General features: G+C 46.3%; 2 protein-coding genes across 2 annotated transcripts; both read left to right on the forward strand.

Annotated features, from left to right (window-relative positions):
• Positions 1-8,675: 8,675 nt before the first annotated feature.
• LOC121979971 lies at positions 8,676-18,829 on the forward strand. The gene is made up of 2 exons (XM_042531936.1): positions 8,676-9,572; positions 18,794-18,829. Exons 1-2 carry the CDS (start codon positions 8,676-8,678, stop codon positions 18,827-18,829), a joined length of 933 nt encoding a protein of 310 aa, XP_042387870.1.
• Positions 18,830-19,575: 746 nt separating this feature from the next.
• On the forward strand, positions 19,576-22,045 carry LOC121979972. The gene is made up of 2 exons (XM_042531937.1): positions 19,576-20,841; positions 21,902-22,045. Exons 1-2 carry the CDS (start codon positions 19,576-19,578, stop codon positions 22,043-22,045), a joined length of 1,410 nt encoding a protein of 469 aa, XP_042387871.1.
• Positions 22,046-25,335: the final 3,290 nt, after the last annotated feature.

Consider the following 25,335-nt stretch of genomic DNA (forward strand, 5'->3'; position numbering starts at 1 on the left):
CATCACCCCTTCTGGTAGAAGCTTATTGATATCGAGCTTGAGGTCGGTCAGCATATTCGCGTCCTGGAGATAGTTCGGTCGGGTCTTGTACCTCTTCAGCTCGGGGGAGGTCGATGGTCCGACCTGCCACTTAGTCAAGAAGGGGAGCCATCCGGGAAGACGAAGGAAGCAAAAGTATTCCTTCCCATGTTTGTTGGAAGTAGGCATCTTATCGAAGAAGACCAAGCCGATCCGAGACTGGAACAGATAAGTGCCCAGCTCGGATTGCTTGGGGTAATAGAAGTAGTAAAAAACCTCCGGGTGGAGGGGAATATTGTGGATTTTGAATAACACAACAACTCCACACAAGGCGGAAAGAATTTGGTACCAGCTGGCCGAGAGGAATACCGAAGAAATTACAGACTTCGACGATAAAGGGATGAAGAGGAAAGTACAAACCGGCCACAAACTGATTGCGGAAAAAACAAACAGTGTCGAGCGGCGGTTTGTGCGGGCAGGTGGAGGGCGAGGGCAGAATAAGTTCGAAATCAGAGGGAAGATCAAAAGCATTAATTAGGCCCTCCGCGTCACGCTGATCGAACCGTGACTCCATGGTAGTATACCACAGGCCGGGGGCGAGGTCTGAGGGCTGGAAAGAACTGGCCATGGCCGGAATAGTGGAAAAGGCGAAGTCAGAGGAAAAAGCAAGGGGCTCAATGGGGAAGATAACCGGAACAGTGACCAAGAAGCAAGAACATGGCGAAGAATGCAAAGAAAACACGAGAACCAAGGAGCAAGAAGCAAAGGATCCTTACAGAAAAGAGGGCGGTCGAAAAAAGAGGATGAGGGGTCGCCGGAATGCCAGGGAGCAAGTTCGCCAGAGCACTGAGCGCAAAAGGAAGTTCTTGAATGCACGAACGCAAAAGTGAGGCGGAGGAGGGCGACGAAGGCTTTATAAGGATTGGTTCGATTCTCCCGAGCCGTCGGATGCAGGTCACAAGACCCGAAGCTTGTATCCAGCCGCTCATTTTAAACCGTCGAAGGTCCCATCGGGGGCGACGCCACCGTCGTACGATGACGGCAGTAGCGCCATGTGGCATCAGGTCACGGGAGCACATTTAATGAGCCCCATTACGGGACAGAGGCCGCGTGTCCAACCTTAATGGTAAGGATTTGCACGCATTCCAGGGAGATCTTGGGGACATCAGTGTTGACCGCCAGCGAGTCGACAGGGCAGTCAGCAATAGGAGGTCGAATGGCGATACTTGCCTCCATATTGGCCGAGCAGAATGACATTTTCGAAAGTGGAAGAGTGGCTGTCAAACGACCCGACTCGCAGTCCAGTCAGTTGGACTTAGGGCCTCCTTCGACTAGACCTGAGGGGGAGTCACGTGATCCGATGGTGATCCGGTGGTAAGGACGGGGGACCCGCCCAGGAGGAGGTCAGTGACACGTAGGAGTCAAAAGTCAAGAGGGTCGATCCTAGGGTCCTGCGGAGCGGAATCTCCCTGGCCGGACGAAAGACAGCTCAACCACAAGTCGGGTTTCCGACGCAAGGTAAAGGAGCTTCTGTGCCGAGCGGCCAAGCCGCCCGGCTGAGTCGCAGAGCAGTGCGGCGCAATCTCATCCGAGCACATGACCGAGGGACTTCCCGCTCGATCTGATACAATCACATCCCCGCACACCTAGAGCGCCGGGTGGCTGGCCTGCCCGGCCCGGGAATAGACGAAAGACAGAAAAGGACAAAAGGGATAGCTAGGAAGATGAGCCTAGAGACAGCTGTCGCCGACAATCGGCGTGGTCGACGGTCAGGCCGTACACAGAATCGTACGATGGAAGTTTCCACTATCCCGTCAGGGATATGCTCAGACGGTTGCGGATTGACGTCAGACATGCTTTTTTTGACATCCATGTTTGAGGTATGTTTGGGGAAGCGTGCATGCCTCGAGAAGCGTGCACACACCTCCCCGGGGTCCTATATAAAGACCCCTAAGCTTCAGCGGAGGTATGGAATCATCCACACTGTAGCTACAGTTCTCATTGTCTTGCTTCAGCTTTCTTCTCGCCTGACTTGAGCGTCGGAGGGTCGTCACCGGGAACCCCTTCCCGGCCCGACTTTTTTGCAGGTTCGCCGGAGGTCCGTCTCATCCCGACGTCTACACGAAGCCAACAAAATACATCATGTCCCCAGTTTTCATTAACACATAGTTCGGACAGGATCAATATCCAATGTATTGTCTGAGACAAAGGTCAAATCATATGGGTGTGCATGCATTACAAAAGTTTATTTCTCTGATTGAAATTCAAAATTATCAGATTATATAGTAGTAATTTTATCGCCAAAACTGCCCTTTTAATTATTAAAATAATATACAATAATATACGTGCAAAAATATTTAAAAGAAAAAGAGATCCTTTATGTGACTATTGTAAAGAGTAAAATACACCAACTAAATTTTATTAAACTCTATTATCAACGGTATCATTATTTCTATTTAAATAAATTTTATTTTTATTACTATTTAAATCTTCTTTGATCTTCTCTTCTTCATTTGATAGATATATTTATCATAATTTTACGGTACCTAATTAAATTATTTATTAATCGTCTAAATACATATCCATGTTATTTTAAACAGGCCCGTCTCAACTATTCTTGAGGCCCTAGGCGAAAAAAGAATTTAATATTTTTTTAAATAAATATTAAAAACATTTAATTTTATTAGTTATAGCAAAAGGTGGAATTTGTCACCCTAAAAGCCCAACACGATCAGGGGCGGATCCACAGGGGGGGGGGGGGGGGCATCGGGGGGCGCCCCCCCCCCCCCCCTTGCCAGTAATGGAACCCCTAGTAGTATGGGGTTCCACCGGTGGAGATAGAAGATACTGTCCTTTGTTTCACGTAAAAATCGCCCCTCCATGCTTGAATTTCTGGATCCGCCACTATCAGCCAACAGGGGCGGATCCAGGGGGGGCGGCATTGGCGGTCGCCCCCCCTTGCCGGAAATGGAACCCCTAGTAGTATGGGGTTTCACCGATGGAGATAGAAGATACTACCCTTTGTTTCATGTAAAAATCACCCCTCCATGCTTGAATTTCTGGATCCGCCACTAAACACGATCAATCCTACGACCATATGTGAGGAGGTAAATCGGAAAGTTGCAGTTGGCCACTGTGGAGAGAGCATTTTTCTTGACTTTGCCGAGATTCGACACCTTACTCATTGTAACAATATCTACCTGTATAGCCAACTCAACCATATCCCGGGGGTGATATTTAATTTTGTTAGTAAAATTTAAAAGGGTAGTTTCATATATTGTCACTAATTATTTATACAATTAGTAGCAGTGACTAACTAGGCCCCAAAAACTTTATCTTATGTTAAACCTCATTTTTTTTATTATTAGTAAAATTTTAAAAATAAAAAATATTTTATGTTATCTAATTTAGAAATAATAATAAATTATTGTAATACTATTAATATACATTTTAATTATAATTTTTTTTTAAAAAATATCAATCATTTTTAACTTCGAGGTAGGAAAGTTTCGACACAACAATAAAATTATTGTATGACCTAGAAGAAATAGGTTCGAGTATTAAATATAGTCATTATGTATAATAGACTGTTACTCGGAATCCCTCGGGAGTTTCGTGAACTAAACTGTCTTTTTATTTATTTTAACTTTGATAAATTATTAATAAAATTTATTTATCTAAAAATATTTAGCTAAAAAATATTAATAGTGAATTATTAAAAAAAATGAAATAAAAATAAAATTTAAGAAAGAAATAATTCTACATTTTCAATATGTTTTTGACTATTAAAAGTGTGTATATATATATAAATTAAGTGTTATCAATAAATATATCATTAAAAAATTTAAAATTACTAATTAAATTTTAATAAAAAATAAAAATAAATTACTAACTAAATCTAATTTTAATAGTAAAAATTTAAAATTTTAGTAAAAAAAATAAAAATGATCCAAATTTAATCTATAAAAAATTTAAAATTTTTGGCCAAATATAATTTAGCTAGTAAAAAATTACAATTACCGATAAAAATAAATTTCAACTAAATTTTATTTTAATCATAATTTTAAATATTTAATATCCATACTCATATGTTTTTAAATTAATATTCATATTTAATTTATATATATATATATATATATATATATATATAAAATTTGTGGGCCCCAATATAATAGGGGCCCTAGGCATAGGCCTTAATGGCCTATGCCTTGAGCCGGCCCTGATTTTAAACGTATCTTCCGGAGTTTTTCCTCAACAAATGTAATTCTGACTTTTTTTTTGAATATTTTTATTTTTATCCTATCTTGTATGTCCTCACATTCATCTTAAAATCCTTATTATTCAACTTCATATAACATAGCAGATCTATTTATTTTTTTTTTTTTTGTAAAATTTTCTTTTAAGTCGTATTTTACAATCTATTTCAATCATCTCACTTATATTCTATGTAAAATATATCTCTCGATCTCTCTATTCTTTTGTAAAAAAAAAAATCTTAATACTTAAAACTATCAATTATACACAACTCTTCATCTCTCATCTTAATAATTATTTTATTACATATAATATTCTTAAATTTAAATTCCATATAATTTATTTTCAAATTACTAAATCTAAAACATTTCACTTATGACATTTCTACTAAGATTCGAATATAAAATTTACTCATTCATACGCCTCATCTTTCAAAATAATATTTTACAAATAACATATATCATAGTATCATATTTTGGTTGTATCTAGCGAATTCATTTATGATTAGTGTAAAAAATTAGACTTAAAAACTAATCTTTGATATAATCCTATCTTTATGAAAAACGCTTCGATTAATCTATCTGAAGTCTTCACTTTTATCATTACATCTTGATCCGGTGATGAGGAGGGACCCAGTCAGTAGGGTGGTCAATGACATGGTGGAGGTCAAAGTCAAATTGGTCAATGTCTCGGTATTATCATCTGATCGGGCAACCTTCTTTCCCGATCGGGAGGAAGAATCGTCGAGCTTACATGAAGCAGATGTTAGCACAGCTCGGTCAAGTACCGAGCTTCCGGTGCTCAAACAGACAAGGTATGTTCCGAGCGGCCAACCCACTCGGACTCACATCGGTAAAACAGTGATGACCGAGCAGACTACATTCAAACACAGCTTCTCCGTTCTGCATAGCAGTGAAGCTCGAATAGTGGGATGTTGGCCGAGTGGTCATTCCGCTCAGCCCGAGGACAAGATCTCCCGGACGGCCGATAACTAGCCGAGCGGCTCTTCCGCTCGGCCTGTAATAGAGAAAAGGAGGATCAGAGGATATCCTTCTGGGAACCTGTGCCGCCGACAAACGACATGCTTGGCGGCATGGTCAAACAGAAGATCGTACGACGGAAGCTTCAACTGTCTTATCAGAGATATGCTCGGGTAATTAAGGTATTGTGTCAAGGACACTTTTCTGACACGCCTCTTCAGGATATGCTTTGAGGAACGTGTGCGTCTCGAGAAGCATGTACATGTTCCCCGGGAGTCCTATATAAAGACCCCCAAGTTTCGACGAAGGTATGCATAATCTCTACTGTAGCTACAGTTACTCTTGCCATTTTACTTCCACATTTCTTCTACGTCGCCGGTGGTTGATTTGAGCATCGGAGAGCCATCGCCGAGAAACCCCTCCCTGGCTCGGCACTGACGTTGCTGTGGTTACAGGTTTCACTAACGAGAAGCCCACCAACGGTCAACAGGAGTGCCACGTCCCCAGCATCCATCGCCTCGACTCTCGGATATGATCAAATTTGGCGTCGTGGGAACGCACTTGCATCCGAGCTGAGAAAATGGAAGAAGCTGGACGACTTCACACTGTGACGCTCACTCAAGAGAAGCTCGACGTGCTAATACAAGCGCCAGCGGCAAAGATCATCGAGCAACAGCAGTAAAAGGCAATATGCTATGACTATGTATGTAACCCAAAATTTGAGCATTGACATTCTATATCTTGTATTTTGAGTGTTTGATTATGCAATCTCTTTTTAGGGTGAAGAGTCTAAATCTCAGAAAGTTGAGTGATACGGTGCGTGTTTTGTGGGGTCGATAGGATGCTGTGAGTAGGAGTCAAGGCCCCAAGAGGGTCAGAAGTCAGGCTGATGTGGAGGACAAGAAGGTCAAAAGTCAAGCCTCCGTAGCAGGTCAGCAGTCAAGCTGATGTGGAGGACAAGAAGGTCAAAAGTCAAGCCTTCGTGGCAGGTCAGCAGTCAAGCTGATGTGGAGGACAAGAAGGTCAAAAGTCAAGCCTCTGTGGCAGGTCAGCAGTCAAGCTGATGAAGACAGCAGGACGGTCAAAAGTCTAGATGACGTGTCCAAAGTCAAAGTCTCAGCGGACAGGGCGGTCAAAGGAGGAGATCATAAGCCCAGCCCTGACAGTGAGTAATAAACGGGCCCACGGGCCAGATATAGCTAAGGACAGAGATTACAAGCAAATAGGTCTGAGACAGACCCAGCATGCAGGTCGGGACGTTCATGCCTTAGATAACAGCAGACAGATGTGGGTCGGCAAACAGACCTAGCATGCAGGTCAGGACGTTCATGCCTTGGATAATAGCAGACAGATGTGGCTCGGCGGACAGACCCAGCGTGCAGGTCGGGACGTTCATACCTTGGATAACAGCAGACAGATGTGGGTCGGCGGACAGACCTAGCGTGCAGGTCGGGACGTTCATGTCTTGGATAACAGCAGATAGATGTGGGTCGGCGGACAGACCCAGCGTGCAGGTCGGGACGTTCATGCCTTGGATAACAGCAGACAGATGTGGGTCGACGGACAGACCCAGCGTGCAGGTCGAGACGTGTATGCCTTGGATAACAGCAGACAGATATGGGTCGGCGGACAGAACCAACGTGCAGGTCGGGACGTTCATGCCTTGGATAACAGCAGATAGATGTGGGTCGGCAGATAGACCCAGCGTGCAGGTCGGGACGTTCATGCCTTGGATAATAGTAGACAGATGTGGGTCGGCGGACAGACTCAACATTCAGGTCGGGACATTCATACCAAGGATCCGAGGTCTTCTTACAGATCCGGTGCGCAGGTCAGGACATCCAAGCCAAAGAGTAGAAGTCTGGATATAGACCCAGAGTGTCGATCGAGATGTGCAGGCCAGAGATAGTAGAGGACAAAGGCAGGGCAAGCCTAGATCTCGGAACGCAGGCTCGTCGGTCAGACACTACAGGACAAATCAGCCAAAGAATCGTAACTGCTTGTCAGAGAGAATAATCAAGGTGTCAGGGAATATGCCAACAATTGGGGCTCAACACACCTTCGGTTTTGCCGCCAGCCTATCAAGAAAAGCCACGTGTCAATCATCGCAGACAAAGTCTGACAGCCGACATTCCCTGACACCCGTCAGATCCAGAAACTTCCGTTGCAGTATAAAAAGGGATACCTTGTCCCTTATACAGGTACGCTCACTCATCATTTCTCACTACTCTCTACTTTTCGTCCTTTCTCTGTGATTTCTGGGGAAAAAAGTACCTGACTTGAGCGTTGGAGGGTCTGACCCGAGGACTTTTCCCTGATTTCTAGTCTCTAACGATTGGTCGATCTGTCTGAGTGTGTGCAGGGTAACCATGTCATTGTTTTGATCATCTCTAGCCGTCAGCCGCCCGTGTGAACCGATTCAGGGGGATACCAGGTAGATTCAACACTCCAACGATTCTCCGTCCATTTTCCGCACAACAAGGCCCGCCTTCATCTGACTCAGCTTCCGGACGGGATCAAATTTGGCGCCGTCTGTGGGAACACAACAACCTGTTCCGGAACATGACGATGGAGGAGTCTGGCCGCATAAATGTCACTATGACTGCCGGAGAGTACGAGCTCTTCAAGGAGTCTAAGAGGCGAGCAGCCTCTGAGAAGCAGGCGACCGTTTCACGACCACGACAAGCTCCTGCTGAAGCTTCCAAGGAGCCCCTCCCTGTTTCAGATCGGGGCTCTAAAAGAAAGCAGCCTGAGGTATTTCCTCAAATTCCTTATCGTGAGCCTGGTGTGAGATATTATCAGCCAGAGCCTCAAGGGCAAAGCCTCAAGAAGGAACAGCCTCAAGCCTCCATGGCTAAAAGTTCCTTGCCACGAGACTCGAAGAAGGGAAAGGCCCTTATCGTACCTGAGCTGTTTCCCGAAGATCCGGACGAGAAAGTACCTTTCTCGGCCAGAATTTTAAATGAGAGACTGCCTAAGGGTTACCGAGTCCCGTCGATCAGAGAATATGACGGGAGCAAGGACCCAGAAGAGCACTTGCGAAAATTTAAAAATGCAGCCCTGCTGCACCAATATAGCGATGCCATCAAATGTAGAGTTTTCTTGAACACTCTAGCTGGCTCGGCCTTAAAGTGGTTCGATGGGCTACCTCAAGGGTCCATTACCTATTTTTTGGACTTCAAAAAGGCTTTTCTACGCCAATTTGCTAGCAGCAAGAAGTATCAGAAGACAGATCATTGTCTCTTCGCTCTGAAGCAAGGGCCGACTGAGCCTTCAAGGAGTTATATCAACCGCTTTAATCAAGTGGCTCAAGATGTCCCCACTGCCACTTCAGAGATTCTGATGAGCGCCTTCTCTCATGGATTGGGAGAGGGAGAATTCTTCAGAGATCTCATCAAAAATCCAGCTCGGAATTTTGATGAGATGGTGGGAAAAGCTGCTTCCTACATCAAGGTGGAAGAAGCACAAGCAGCTCGGAGGAAGGCTGAAAGACCACCTCCCTCCGCCAACAAGCAAGAAAGAAGGGTGCCTCAACCAGCCCCTCAACCTCTGCCGCGAGCTCGGGAGGCCAGACCTGCATTTCATCCCGGGCCGGAAGTCAGATCTGCGCCTCGAGTTGCCGTCGTGCATGTTACCCGAGCAGGGCCATGGAATAATCGGTACTGTACTTATCATCGATCACGCACACATGATACTAATCATTGTTTTCAGTTCGCTCGAGACTCCAATCGGGCTGCCGAGATGGGTTTACCTCCGCCCGAACTAGCTCCTCAATTGATCAAGATGATGGAGGAGCAAAGAAGGGCGACTGGACAGGCCGGGCAATCTCGCCCCGACCTCGCAGGACCCAGTACTCATCAGCTTGGCCGGGGAAAAGAGCCAGAAGGATCACGGGAGGCTGAGAACAGAGGTAATGCTGCTGTCAGAGAGATCAGCATGATCTCTGGAGGACCAACTGACGGAGATTCAGGGAGAGCACGCAAGTCTCATGTCCGTCGCTTGGAGGTTCACGCTGTCAGATGCAGTCAAGAGCAAGCCGGCCCTGTTATTAGCTTCGGGCCAACAGACCTGGAGGGCCTGGAGTTGCCTCATGACGATGCACTCATCATCAAGGCCATCATTGCCAATAGACGAGTGGCTCGGGTGTTCGTTGATACCGGGAGCTCTGTCAACATTCTATTCAGGAGCGCATTCGAAGAAATTCAAATTGATGCTGCTGAACTCCAGCCAGTGGCCACATCCCTATATGGATTTACAAGCAACGAAGTGAAGCCTATGGGTCAGATCAAGCTGGCCATATCTTTGGGCACCGAGTTGTTGGTGCGCACAAGGAGGAGCAATTTTATAGTAGTAGACTCCCCTTCTTCTTATAATGTCATTCTAGGAAGTGTTGGTGCAACCTTAGGTCAATGTTGACTTGGGTGACCCGACTCGAGTTGACCTGACTCGAGGTATATTTTGATGTTTGACAAGAATAAAGAAGTTATATTTTGATGTATGACAAGAATAAGAACTTGGGGGATTGTGGGTGCAACCTTTGGTCAAGGTTGACCTGGTTGACCCGACTTGAGTTGACCTGATTACGGAAAAGTCCAAGCAGGGAGCTTGGCACGGAAAAGTCCAAGCAGGGAGCTTGGCACGGGGAAAAGTCCAAGTATGGAAGCTTGGCATGGGAAGTCGGAGAGGGCTCGGTAGCTCGTTCTCCGGACTAGGTCAGAGAGGGCTCGGTAGCTCGTTCTCTGGACCGGACGTGGAAGTCGGAGAGGGCTCGGTAGCTCGTTCTCTAGACTGGATGGAGTCGGAGAGGGCTCGGTAGCTCGTTTTCCGGACTAGGTCAGAGAGGGCTCGGTAGCTTATTCTCTGGACTGGATGGAGTCGGAGAGGGCTCGGTAGCTCGTTCTCCGGATTAGGTCAGAGAGGGCTCGGTAGCTCGTTCTCTGGACTGGATGGAGTCGGAGAGGGCGCGGTAGCTCGTTCTCCGGACTAGGTCAGAGAGGGCTCGGTAGCTCATTCTCTGGACCGGATGAAGTCGGAGAGGGCTCGGTAGCTCATTCTCCGGACTAGGTCAGAAAGGGCTCAGTAGCTCGTTCTCTAGACTAGTAAGACGTTAGGGTTTAGGGCTGGGAAGCTTTAAAACCAACAGAGGCATTGGATCAGTCTGTTGACCGATCCAGTGATACTTTGGCTGTCTAGATCGGTCTGTCGACCCATCCAGTGATACCTTAGTTATCTGATCGGTCTCGTGATCGATCAGTAACCACACAGTAGCTCTCTGTGGGTTATCTGATCGGTCTGGTGATCGATCAGTAAGAAGCGATGGGATTCAGAAAACAATAGGGGGATCGGTCTGTGGACCGATCCATCTATAGGCTGATCGGTCCACAGACCGATCAGGGATCGCAACCAATTCTCTGTGAGAGTTGGGATCGGTCTGGGGACCGATCAGCGTAGGGCCTGATCGGTCCCCTGACCGATCAGATCCGCCCTAGACCGATCAGGGTGGAGCCTGATCGGTCCAGGCCTAGCCATTGAGTCACAACGGCTAGATTTTTGTGTCTCTGTCTTCTTCTTCTTCGCAGGTTCATATAAATCAAGAGGTGGAGGCGGGCCTCAAGAGATTCTGGTTGAACTTCTTCTTGCTCCTGCGATCTGAGCTTTGCTGAGCTCTCCATTGCTGAAACTTCGTGTGGGCTTCCCTCGGCTGGGTCTCCAACTAATAGTTGCTGCTGTGGTTGGCCTCCGTGAAGTTGCTGTTTCATCAACAGTCGACAAGAAGGCAAGCAAACTAGTGTTTTTACATTCATATTGTTCTTGGCTTCTTGCAGTATTTCTTGTACGCTGATCTTGCTGTTGCAAGAGAGATTGTGGCGAGGTTTCTCCACCCAGAAGGAGTTTTTATTAGCCGGTTCTCCGGGGTCTCATCCACCGACGGATTGATAGGATTCGTCCACCTTACGGACACGTCGAGGAGTAGGAGTATCATCTCCGAACCTCGTTATATCGTTACGTTTGAGGTTTGATCTTCTCCATATTCGTTTCTATCTTTTATTTCCGCTGCGCTAACTAAAATTGTAGGAAGAAACGTGAATTTGGGGTCGGCTATTCACACCCCCCCTCTCTAGCCATCCGAAGGTCCTAACAAGTGGTATCAGAGCTAGGTCGCTCTTCGTCGGATTAACACCCGGGGGAGCACGAGCTAGAGAATGGATCAACTTGGAGAAGACGTCACGATTCCACCCTTCTACGATCGCGACGACTTCGCGTATTGGAAGGTAAGAATGAAGTATTTTCTTATGACTAACCTAGTAAATTGGAATTGTGTACAAGTAGGTTTTATTCCTCCGGTGGATAAAGAAGGAGAACCTCTCGAGAAGAAGAAGTGGACGAAGGAACAAATCCACCAATCCATAATCAACGACGAGGTAACGAAAATCTTTGAATTTTCATTACCTAATGATATCTTGTGTAAGATAGGTGGATACAACAATGCCAAGGAGTTGTGGAACAACTTGGCTAAGTTCCATGAGAAGAGCTCCAATTCAAGTCATGAAGAGGAGTCAAGTGAGCCAAGTAGCTCACATCATGGAAATATGGAATTAGAAGTTGAGGGCTACTCAACATCTAAGGAAGAAGAGGAGGAGAGTTCTTCTTCAAGATTGGAGCAAGAAGAAGAAGCCTCTACCTCCGGAAGGGATGAAGGAGAGAGCTTATATCCATCCTCAACCCTAGGTAACTCTAGCAACTTAATCTTAAGTAAATTACATATAATGTGCTTTGAGTGTAGGGATTATGGGCATTACAAGAGTAAATGTCCAAAGAGGATTAGGAAGACTCCACCAGCGCCAAAGGTCAAGGAAGCCGGAGTCCCGATACGCAAGGGCAAGGAGCACGTGGTGTGCTTCCAATGCAAGCAAAGGGGACATTATAGGAGTCAATGTCCAAGGGGGAGGCAACCTCACAAGGACAAGAGACCAAGCACATCTATGGGGGGAGCTAAGGCAAACCCTAAGGTATCCTTTAAGGCACATTCTTGCAATTCTAATAAGACACATGCTAGTAGTTTTATTGCAATTGTCAATAATGATAAGCATGATAACCATAGAAACCGATACATGTGCTTAGGTGCCAAACATGTTAGCCTAGATAAGGACAATGCTAGAAATGTCAACCCTAGAGTTAACTCATCTAAGGTTAAGGAAAACCTAGATAGGAATCCCAAAACAACTAGACATATGCCTAGGAATACCTCAAAGAAAAATGGAAAATTAAAGCTTGAGGTACTAAAGAAGGAAAATCAAGTCTTGAGGTCAAGACTTGACACTTTAGAAAAGGCTCTTAAGAATTTGGAGAAGTCAACTCTAGGGTCTAAGAGTCAAAAATCAAAGCCCAAGGACATGAGAGGTTTGGGTCACAAACCTAAGTCTCAAGTGGTCAAGCCCGCTTATCATAATGTTCCATTCGATTATGGAACAAGACCTAGGGCTAAGAAGACCATCACCAAGGTCACAAGGGGAGTCATCCCTAGAGTTGATCTTGATGAGTCCCAAATGACCAAGGCTTTAAAGCCTAGGAGGGTCATTAGGAGGGTTGCTAGGGAAGTCATCCCTAGTGAATATTTAGTGAACCCAATGAGCTCAAATAGGTATTGGGTTCCTAGGAGCGTGATTCCTTCACGCTAGATGGTTTAGGGTGTGCCAACCTTAATTGGATAGGTAGTTAACCTACTCATGGCAAAAGGTGGCATTTTAGGAATTTTCAAGGTGTAATCAAGCCTTGAAAATGAAATTAAAAAATTATTCCTAAGGTGATTAGGATGTGCCAACCACATTTGAGGAGTTTTCTAGGGTCAATCTAATTGGCACATAGTGATCTAAAAATCTTTAGTATATGATTTTAGATCTATTATACTTAGGAATATAGAATTTTTGGTAAAATGATCAAAATTATAAAAAATGACAACTAAGGCTAGAATTAGATATTTTCTATACCTTTATATGTTATTTGCCATACATTGTTTGTCATATGTCATGTCATGACATCATATTTATTTTATTATCATTTGAAATGTCATGATAATGCTTAGGTTAGTTATATGTCATGTCTTATTTAAGTTTCATACTTGATGACATGACATCATGACATTGGCACATGTTTCCACTTATGATATTATTTTATGCCATGTCATCATCTCTTGCATTTATGATCAATTAATTTGATTTAAGGATAGAAACACAATTTGATATGGAGATCAAATTGTTGTTTAGAAAATGCATGAGAACTTAGCTTAAGATGACCTAAATCCATATCTCACATCAAAATTGACTTGGATGTGTTTGATACACCTTAGATATGTGTGAGATATTAGGATTATAAGTTAGGATCAAGGTGCATAGTTCTTGTACCTAGATGAGCCTAATTCGAATTTGAGGATCATAGGGAAAACTTGTGTACAAGTCATGTACATTTAGCCCTAAGATTGTGGTCCTAAATTGAATGGTTTAAGATCATTTCAAAATTGATTTGAAAAACCTTGATGAAGCTTTTCTAGTGATAGCATTCATCATTGAGTAAGTTGATACAAAGATGGATTAACCTTGAGCTATTTCAAAGTCTTTCGAACTTTGTATCAAGATTAAAAAATGGGAGTTATTTTCATAGAAAACTATTTTTTCATGATAATATATATTATGAGGAATGTATCCTCAAAATTTTATAATTTTTAGAATTTTCTGTAATTTTTTAGGGGTTTCTGAATTTCGGGAGAAAAATCAGAAATTCTTATCAAAGAATTGTGGACCGATCAGAGAAGATTATGATCGGTCCAGGGAAGTCTGGATCGGTCACTGGTCCGATCCAGGGTAGTGTGGATCGGTCGGGTGACCGATCCAGTGGAGTCCTGATCGGTCTAGTGACCGATCAGAGCGTGCCAAAATGCTGATTTTCGACTGTTGTCTGAAATTTCAGCTATGGAAGTTGGTGCTTTAGATTTCTAAAGGGTTGAAACTCTCTAAGACATTGTTGGTGCAATGGTCAAGGAGGAGTTGACCTTTAGGAGGAGTTTTACTTATTTGTCAATGGGGAGTTGACTTTTAGGGCAAGTTTTTACTCGTCAAGATTTCTGAGGATGAGTGATATGGGATTATCACTGAGTTGATTGTTGATTTTAGTATCAAGGGGGAAATTAAGGGTTTCAATGAAAGGTATGGGACTTTCATTAGGAAGAAACTCTTGACCTTGATTCACTCCTTTTTGATGTGTGTCAAAAAGGGGGAGAATGTCCAGAGAATGTTCAAGGAAGAACATTGGAGTTTGGGGAGAATGTTCAGAGAATGTTCAAGGAAGAACATTGGAGAACTATTGGAAAACCTAAGTTAGGTTATCGCGGGTTAACCTAACTTGATTATGATTTTTGTCAAACATCAAAAAGGGGGAGATTGTTGGTGCAACCTTAGGTCAAGGTTGACCTGGGTGACCCGAATCGAGTTGACCTGACTCGAGGCATATTTTGATATTTGACAAGAATAAAGAAGTTATATTTTGATGTATGACAAGAATAAGAACTTGGGGGATTGTGGGTGCAACCTTTGGTCAAGGTTGACCTGGTTGACCCGACTTGAGTTGACCTGATTACGGAAAAGTCCAAGCAGGGAGCTTGGCACGGAAAAGTCCAAGCAGGGAGCTTGGCACGGAAAAGTCCAAGCAGGGAGCTTGGCACGGGGAAAAGTCCAAGTATGGAAGCTTGGCATGGGAGGTCGGAGAGGGCTCGATAGCTCGTTCTCCGGACTAGGTCAGAGAGGGCTCGGTAGCTCGTTCTCTGGACCGGACGTGGAAGTCGGAGAGGGCTCGGTAGCTCGTTCTCTAGACTGGATGGAGTCGGAGAGGGCTCGGTAGCTCGTTCTCCGGACTAGGTCAGAGAGGGCTCGGTAGCTCGTTCTCTGGACTGGATGGAGTCGGATAGGGCTCGGTAGCTCGTTCTCCGGATTAGGTCAGAGAGGGCTCGGTAGCTCATTCTCTGGACTGGATGGAGTCGGAGAGGGCGCGGTAGCTCGTTCTCCGGACTGTTGGTGCAGTAAGCATCGAACCTCAGTTTTGATAATGGCAAAGGGATTCAAAGTTAAGATTCCTTGTTATCTAACGTGGTTAAACAAGGTTCAGGAAAGTCCTAACTGTGGTTAGGTAAGGGAAAATCCTAAGGGGGGGTAACCTTAGGTCCTAGGGGGTGGTAACCCTAGGTGAAGGAAAATCCTAAGGGGGGGTAACCTTAGGTCCTAGGGGGCGGTAACCCTAGGTGGAGGAAAACCCTAAGGGGCGGCAACCTTAGGTCCTAGGGGGCGGTAACCCTAGGTGGAGGAAAACCCTAAGGGGCGGCAACCTTAGGTCCTAGGGGGTGGTAACCCTAGGTGGAGAAAAACCCTAAGGCGGCAACCTTAGGTCCTAGGGGTGGTAACCCTAGGTGGAGAAAACCCTAGGGGCGGTAACCCTAGGTGGAGGGTAACCCTAGGTCCTAGGGGCGGTAACCCTAGGTCCTAGGGGTGGTAACCTAGGCGGAAAGTCCAGTCCGTCTGGAGGATCAAGTATGATCTTCCGAGTGGAGTAGGTGAGGACGCGTTCCCGTAGAGGGAACAGGAGGCGTCGGGTCGACCTAGGGTTTCCGGTGAGAAACTCGAATCCGGAGACTGTCATAATTTCATATTCATACTATTATTTTGTGTTAACTTTGTGTTGCAGGTATTTTTGGATTAACATACTTGCAGGTACCAAAAACACAAAGAAGAACTCGGATGAACAGTGTCCAAGGCGCCTCCATGGAGCTTGGAGGCGCCTCGGGTGCGAGCCAGGAAAAGGCCAGCGCAGCAGACTGGAGGCGCCTTGAATGGAGTTCAAGGCACCTTGGACCGGAGGTTGAAGGCGCCTTGGATAGGCTGAAGGCGCCTTGAACCAGATAGAGTTCGACCAGGTCCGTGCTGATCCACACGGGTGACTCGGCTCGTTCAAGGCGCCTTGGTGAACAGTATAAGGCGCCTTGAACCCCCTTTATAAGGGGTCTCGACCAGCAGCTTACAAGAACAACTTTCAAGTGATCTCACTGCTACAAGCTGCTCACGAGACGATTCCGAAGTGCTGTTGCGAGACATCGACGACCCGGAGCTCTGAATCTTCAGATTACGATATTGTCGTCGGTATAACTGTATTCTTTTCAATACTTAACTGTAATACTTGTACTCTTGTCGAGCTTATAGTTGTTGCCCACGGAAAGTGATCAAGGATCGCGGGCCTTCGAGTAGGAGTCGTCACAGGCTCCGAACGAAGTAAAAATCCCTTGTCTCTCTGTGTCATTTTATTCCGCTGCATTAACTCTTACGTTTTACGATTCCGATAATCGACCGATTATAGCCACGAGCGCTATTCACCCCCCTCTAGCGCGTCTCGATCCAACACGGACTAGGTCAGAGAGGGCTCGGTAGCTCGTTCTCTGGACTGGATGGAGTCGGAGAGGGCTCGGTAGCTCGTTCTCCGGATTAGGTCAGAGAGGGCTCGGTAGCTCGTTCTCTGGACTGGATGGAGTCGGAGAGGGCGCGGTAGCTCGTTCTCCGGACTAGGTCAGAGAGGGCTCGGTAGCTCGTTCTCTGGACCGGACGAAGTCGGAGAGGGCTCGGTAGCTCGTTCTCCGGACTAGGTCAGAGAGGGCTCGGTAGCTCGTTCTCTAGACTAGTAAGACGTTAGGGTTTAGGGCTGGGAAGCTCTAAAACCAACAGAGGCATTGGATCAGTCTATTGACCGATCTAGTGATACTTTGGCTGTCTGGATCGGTCCAGTGATACCTTAGTTATCGTTATCCGATCGGTCTCGTGACCGATCGCAACCTGATAGCTCTCGTGGGTTATCGATCGGTCCGTGACCGTCGAGAAGCGATGGGATTGAGAAAACAATAGGGGATCGGTGCGTGGACCGATCCATCTATAGCCGATCGGTCCACGAGGCCGATCGGGATCGCAACCAATTCTCTGAGAGTTGGGATCTGCAGGGGACCGATCAGGGGCCCTGATCGGTCCCCTGACCGATCAGATCCGCCCTGGACCGATCAGGGTGGAGCCTGATCGGTCCAGGCCTAGCCGTTGAGTCACAACGGCTAGATTTCTGTGTCTCTGTCTTCTTCTTCTTCGCAGGTTCATATAAATCAAGAGGTGGAGGCGGGCCTCGAGAGATTCTGGTTGAACTTCTTCTTGCTCCTGCGATCTGAGCTTTGCTGAGCTCTCCATTGCTGAAACTTCGTGTGGGCTTCCCTCGGCTGGGTCTCCAACTGATAGTTGCTGCTGTGGTTGGCCTCCGTGAAGTTGCTGCTTCATCAACAGTCGACAAGAAGGCAAGCAAACTAGTGTTTTTACATTCATATTGTTCTTGGCTTCTTGCAGTATTTCTTGTACGCTGATCTTGTTGTTGCAAGAGAGATTGTGGCGAGGTTTCTCTACCCAGAAGGAGTTTTTATTAGCCGGTTCTCCGGGGTCTCATCCACCGACGGATTGATAGGATTCGTCCACCTTACGGACACGCCGAGGAGTAGGAGTATCATCTCCGAACCTCGTTATATCGTCGCGTTTGAGGTTTGATCTTCTCCATTTTCGTTTCTATCTTTTATTTCCGCTGCGCTAACTAAAATTGTAGGAAGAAACGTGAATTTGGGGTCGGCTATTCACACCCCCCTCTCTAGCCATCCGAAGGTCCTAACAGGAAGGACAGCCCTGCATGAATTTATGGCTGCTGTTTCGACCTTCCATCAAAAAATCAAATTTCCTGTAGGCGAGCAGGTTGGGGAAGTTAAAGGAGAACAGAGGGTTTCTCGCCGGTGTTATATTGACATGGTCCGAGTAGAGGCTTGAAAAAAATCAAAGGATGCAAGATGGCGGTGTCCATGTTGTTCAAGAGGAGCCTCTGCCGATAGCTGAAGAACCTATCCCTTAGGAAGAAGTACAGCTACACACCGAGCGACCTGAAAGTTTAACCCGGGTGGCAAGCGACCTTCCCTTTCCTCTGAAGGAGGAGTTAATTCAATGCTTGATCCGCAACCGGGATGTCTTTGCCTGGTCTACTAAAGAGCTACCCGGGGTCAAGTCAGAAGTAGCTGAGGACAAGCTGCATTTGTTACCAGATTCCCGACCTGTAAAGCAAAAGAAGAGGAATTTTTCAGCTGACCAGAATAAAATAATAAGAGCCGAGGTGGATCAGCTCAAGAAAGCAGGACCTGTTCGTGAGATTCAATTTCCCTCATGGCTCTCCAATGTAGTCTTGGTAAAGAAGCCCAACAATAAATGGAGAGTTTGCATAGACTTCCGGGACCTCAACCGGGCCAGCCCTAAAGATTGCTACCCTTTACCCCGGATTGATCAAATGGTGGACTCCACGGCTGGCTGCGAGAGGATATGTATGCTGGACGCCTACCAGGGGTATCATCAGATACCTTTAGCAAGGGAGGATCAAGAAAAGGTTAGCTTTATTACGACTGATGGTACTTTCTGTTATACTGTCATGACTTTTGGCCTCAGGAATGCCGGAGCCACGTACCAGTGAATGATGGATAAAATCTTCCGAGAACAGATCGGTCGAAATGTGGAGGTCTATGTAGACGATATACTCATCAAATCCCCGATGGCCGTAAATCTGATCAAAGACATGGAAGAAACATGCAAGACTCTTCGGCAATATGGACTGAAGCTGAATCCCTTGAAATGCTTATTCGGAGCTAAAGGAGGAAAATTATTGGGTTACCTAGTGACTGAGCGAGGAATAGAAGCCAATCCTGAAAAAGTTCAAATATTAAAGGATATGCAACCTCCTTAAAATTTGAAAAAAAACCCAGAAGCTGGTCGGCAGAATAACAGCCCTGTCGAGATTTATTTCCCGATCTGCAGACCGAGCTGCTCCTTTCTTTAAGGTATTAAGGAAGGCCTCCAAATTCCAATGGGATGAAGAATGCACTAGAGCTTTCGAAGAACTCAAGAAGTATCTAGAGACTCTTCCCTCTATCTTTAAGCCAATTGTAGGAGAACCCTTATGGGGTTACTTGTCGGCCACCCCTGAGGTTGTAGGGGTCGTACTCGTTAAAGAACATGACAATATACAACGGCCAGTGTATTTCTTCAGTCATTTATTGAAAGGAGCCGAGGCCCGATACACGGCCCTCGAGAAGTTGGTTTACAGATTGGTCCTTATGGCTCGGCGGCTGAGATCGTATTTCTTATCACATCCTATCACAGTCCTAACCAATAGCACCATGGGAAGAGCGCTAACCAATGTAGAAGTTGCAGGTCGACTTATCAAATGGGCAATGGAATTGGGAGAATATGACATACAGTATCAGCCGCGCACCGCCATTAAGGCACAAGCCTTGGCAGATTTCTTAACAGAAGTTCATCAGACCAACTCTGAAGAAACCTGGAAGATATACGTGGATGGGTCTGCTAATCACCAGGGAAGCGGAGTAGGGGTCTTGGTAATATCTCCTCAAGGAGATATACTCCAATTGGCAGTTCGATTAAATTTCCGAGTCATGAACAATGAAGCAGAATATGAAGCTTTGTTGGCAGGGCTGCAAGCAGCTCGACATGTGGGGGTAGCCCGGGTAATCATTTATTCCGATTCGCAGCTGGTAACTCAACAAGTGACAGACAATTTTATGATAAATTGTGACAAATTACAAGTATATCAGGAAGCCTATGAGAAGATGAAAGGAGAATTTACAGAGGTCACAGTGACCAAGATTCCCAGGTCAGAAAATGAGAGGGCAGACGAGCTAGCAAAGATGGCTAGTTCCTTGACTACTTGGGTGTTGGATCGGTCAATGGCACAAACTTTTCTAATAGCCCAGATCGATCTACAAAATAATATAGAAGCAACTATTGATTGGCGGGCACCCATGATCAATTATCTCATGCAAGGTATCTTACCAACCAATCCAGAAGAGTCACGATTGATTAGGAAGCAAGCGCATGTTTATGTGATGATTGGAGATCAGCTCTACAAGAGATCCTTTTCTCGACCTTTACTCAAATGCTTGGGGGTAGAGGAAGCCGATCAGGCCTTGCGAGAAATACACCTGGGATGTTGTGGCAATTATGTTGGTGGTCGAACATTGTCTCGCAAGGTACTCCTGGCTGGGTATTTCTGGCCCACTTTACAAAGGGATGCACATAAATTGGTGAGCACATGCTTGTCCTGCCAGAAGCATCAAAATTTGACACATCGACCTACGACCCTTTTGAGAGCGTCTATAGTTTCATGTCCTTTTGATCAATGGGGCATGGATATCGTGGGACCATTTTTGATGGCACATGGTCAGAGGCGTTTCTTATTGGTGGCAGAGGATTATTTTTCTAAGTGGGTAGAAGCAGAAGCCCTAGCTCGGATCACAGAAGATGCCGTCATTCAATTCCTGTGGAAGAACATTCTTTGCAGATTTGGTATTCCTCACAAGCTGGTGTCTGACAATGGAAGACAATTCCAGGGGCAAAGAATCCAGGCCTGGTGCAAGGGATTTGGCATAATGCAAGCCTTCACTTCAGTAGCCTATCCGCAAAGCAATGGTCAGACCAAGGTAATCAACAGAGAAATAGTACGAGGTCTAAAGGTTAAGCTAGATCATGTTGGAGGCAATTGGGTGGAAGAGCTGCCAAGCATTCTGTGGGCCTATCGTACAACACCTCGGGAAAGTACAGGTCTGACACCATTTCACCTGGTTTATGGCAATGAAACAGTTGTACCCATAGAAATTGGAGTGTCATCGGTCAGAAGGACATTATATGATGAAGGAAACACAGAGCGGCGGCTAGCTAAGCTGGATCTTATTAATGAAACTCGGGACAGAATGGCAGCTCGGCTGGAGGCTTATCGACAAAGAATGAGACAAAATTATAACAGAAGAGTAATTCCTCGATTCTTTGGAGAAGGAGATCTGGTCTGGAAGCAAATCAAGTCAGTAGGTGACGTGACTAAGTTAGCACCTCAATGGGACGGGCCTTACAAAGTCATTAAAAAGTTGGCATCCGGAGCTTATTATTTACAAGATGAACGGGGCAAGAGGCTAGATCGGCCATGGAGTGCTAATAACCTGCGACCTTATCGAGTCTAAAGAAGCAAGCCAAGAAGGGTAAGCTGGGTGGTAAGCTGGGCTGTCACTTACTCAATAACCTTGGATAGCAGACCAGGAAAAAATAGATCAGAAAGGGCAGAAGAAGATGTCAAAGCCGAAATTGTATGGCCTAATACTTTTTAAGACAAAGCTAAGCAATTTTAGTAAAAGCAAGCCTTAAAGTGCAAATGAGAAAATAGCAAAATACTTTACAAGAAATTCTCAAGTCATTATGTACAAGAAGCCAAAAAATATCATTCAAAAGGAGCAAATATTTCATCCGGGATCTCTTTAAGGATCCGGTCATGGTCTAAAAATTCAGGAGGCGGAAGGGACTTTAAGCAGTCTTGCTCATAAAGTTGGCGCAGAGCCCCTCCCGCCCCATAGATAACAGATGTAGAGAAACGCTGTCCAACCTGTACACAGAATTCCGGAGAACGCAAATACATAGCACGGTTCTGTAGACAGCGATCGTTCTCCCCATCTCTGTAAATAGCCAAAGTTGTTGATACGCCCTCTGTGGTAGCACGAGCCTGAGCCAGTTCCTTCTGAGCCATGGTCAGCTCTACTGCTTGGGAGGTCTATTGAGCCTCCTGAGATTTCAACTTCTTGTCTTGCTCTTGCGCCAGAGTTTCGGCAGCACGCAGCTTCTGAGTCAGTTGTTCCATAGCTTGTTGATGTTCTAAAGTTTGTTGATCTATATTCTGTTGGTGCACAATATCGACTCGGCTTTGCTTTTCTTGGAGATCTTTAAGTTCGTGATGGGCCTATGCTAGGGATACTTCCAGACTGTTCTTCTTTCTGGTCAAATCTTTTATCTCGGTCCGCAAAGCATGGCTAGCTTGGGCAGGATCATTCAATTGCAGTTCCAATTCAGCAATATGGTCTCGCAGCACTTTATTCTGATGATGTGTAGCATGGAAGGAATTGTTCACTGCCAGAGACTCCGCACAAGCCTGGGACATATAGGAGATATCTGATAAGAGAGGGAAAAATAATAGTTGGAAAATCTTCAAAGGTTACCTTGATATACAATTTTGTGAATTTGTCCATCTGAGCCAGGGGAGGCAAGGAGTCCATATGCTGTATGCTTTCTTCCCATAAAGTGGCTAGACGACCTCTTATCTTGAGGGAGCTGGTGGGAACATCTGTTCAGGACCATAACCTTTCCTCATAAGGGACAGTGGTAAGGTAACAATGATGAGTGAGCGGGGGTGGTTCTGAGGGACCTGCGGCGGAGCCCACAGGAGCTGAGGTCTCAGCAGTTGTGCTAGAAGGAGCTGAAGAAGGCCCCTGAGGAGGTGCTGCTGGTGGGGTAACTGAAGGGTATTCTAAGGGGCCAGCTTCTCCGCCTTGAGGTTGCTGGGTGGAAGGTTGAACCAATGGAGGCTCGACCTGAATATTGGATGGAATAGGGGGGTCATTTACATGGCTCGGGATGGGAGGCGGAGTCATAGTGGGAGGCGAAGGAGAGGCAGATGCAGTTGGAGGAGGAGAAGGGATAGACGACGGGCCTGAGTCGGATGTCGGACGAGGGGCTTGGCGGTGACGTCTCTGAGCCAGTGGCTGGTCATCCGAATCAGAATCATCAGAGGGTGATCGTGCCCTGCACCTAGAGGGAGAAGGGGCATCCTGGCTCAGGCGGTCATTTGTGGAGCGGGCCCGGCGAGCTGCTTGAGAAGCCTCTCTGAAAGCGGGACTGGCGAAGGAAACGTTGCCTGAGCCTCCACCAAGGCCCATACGTCTTCCACCAAGGCCCGAACCGGGAATATAAGTAGCTCTGGGAGGATTAACCGGTGGGAGGGGTGTTGAGGTAGTAGGTCGAGCTGTACGTGGAGCCCGGGGGCGAGCAGAGGCGATCGGTCGAGGTGGACGAGCAACCGTGGGGTGAACAGGGGCGGCCGGCCGAGGTGGATGCGCAGTACGTGGGCGAGAGGGGCGAGCCAAGGGAGCAGGTCGGTCACCAGCAGACCCTCGTCGAGCAGGTCGGGGTGGAGGATGGGTTGGGGCTGCCCCACCTATTGAAGTCGAAGACGAGTGGAGGAGTGCTCTCCTCTGTAAGATAACTCGGCCATGCCTCATTAGTTCCATATCGCTCGGAGGAAGGGGCTGAACCTCTGAAGCGTAGGTTAAAACTTCAGCTGCACAGGATAGAGTGTGAAATTAGTTGCCGTAGAAAAGATAAAGTGCCCACAAAGTGATATCAGAAAGGAAAGAGAGGCTTACCTAGTGAGCGAGGCGTATCAAGGGTCAGATAACTCAGGCGAAAATAGGACAACAATTCCTACGTCGATAATAGACGCGTCAAGTTCAGCTGCCAGCCGGACAAGCGAGACGAGGCTTCTGTGTAAGAAAAGTCAAGATGAAATTCCCCTAGTTTGGGAGAGGGAGGAAGTGACTGTTTGCCATCGCAAGGGCCACTCCACCTCGTAGGGAAAGATAATGAAGAAAATTTTATTTCTCCAGCTAGGGTCAGAAGGCGGCAGGGATGAGAAAAAGGTAATTCGTAGACGGGGCTGAAAACGGAATGTGCCCTCTTCCTGGCGCCGAAGGGTGAAGAAGCAGTGAAATAAGTGGGGGGACCAGGATAATTCGCATACATCGCATAGCACTACAAAGCCGTAGAGGATCCTAATAGAGTTGGGTGTCAGTTGCCCCAGGGGAATTCGAAAATAGCGGCATATGTCGGAAAAGAAAGGGTGGATAGGAAGATGTAGGCCCGCCACGAATTGCTCTTTAAAGAATGTGCTAGAGCCAGCAGGGGGATTAAATGTTGGACCCCGTGGTAGTTTTGATGTGATCAACCAAGTTGGTTAGGTCCTGCGTTGTATTTGATCCTTGTGTCTGAGTGTGCAGGAGCTTAGGAACACAGGAAGTCAAGCGGAAGACGCAGCTAGCGAGAAGGACGGCACGGGAAGGGAGCTGACGGGCTCGGTGCGTCCGAAGGACGAGAGAGCTGCGGAAGAGTACTCCGGTGGGCGTGAAGAGCGTGTGCGACGTTCGAGGGACGTTAAGCCGGGACGGAAGGCTGCTCGAGGAAGGCCGGAAATTGGGTTTGGGTGAGCCCTATTTCGGTTGGCCACAATCACCCAAAAGATCGGAGCATCGGAAGTCGCAACAAGCTGGAAACGAAGTCAAAGGAGCTGAGCTGCCAGCTTGGAGGCGCCTCCAACCTGACTGGAGGCGCCTCCAGCTTGAAGGTGCCTTTAACCAGGTTGAAGGCGCCTTCAGCTAGGCTGGAGGCATCTTCAGCCTGATTGGAGGCGCCTTCAACAGTTTGTTTTGACCGTTTGCGCTGCGAATAAAGTTTTATCCGTTGACCGAGCTGGAGGCGCCTTAAACCTTGTTGGAGGCGCCTTAGACCCTCGGGATAGACTTTCCAGGAGCTATAAAAAGGCCCCTGGAGCTAGGAATTCAACAACAACTTTAACAATCAACTCTGTACTTAATTCCTAGCAATAGTTTTGAGCCATTAGTGTGTAAAAGGCTTCTCCGCCTTCAGCAAAGGAGATTCTTCTAGTGCGCTTTTTCATCGCCCTGGATTAACAACCTCCTTGGTTGTAACCAGGTTAATTGCTGAGTTTCTTTTTACTTCTGTTAATTTAATTGTTATTATTTTACTATTGCTTTTCTAAGTTGAAATCCGATGAGGGTATTTTTATTTTGTGTTTTCAACAATTCACCCCCCTCTTGTCGGCCTCCGCTGCACCAACAAGTGGTATCAGAGCCAGACCGCTCAGAAAGACTAACCGCCGACTGACGCACAACGATCAAAACGATGGCCGGAGACAGTGAATACCCACCTGCATTCGAGGGGGAGTTTGCTTCATGGAAGCAAAAGATGGAGGTATACCTTAACTCTGATTTTTCTATTTATTTAATAATGAAATCTGGTTATGAAGCACCAAAGAAAGCAAACGGAGAAGAGCTCGAGAAATACCTCTGGAACGAGAAGCAACG

Source organism: Zingiber officinale, chromosome 5A (assembly GCF_018446385.1).
Source record: "Zingiber officinale cultivar Zhangliang chromosome 5A, Zo_v1.1, whole genome shotgun sequence".
NCBI lineage: Eukaryota > Viridiplantae > Streptophyta > Magnoliopsida > Zingiberales > Zingiberaceae > Zingiber > Zingiber officinale.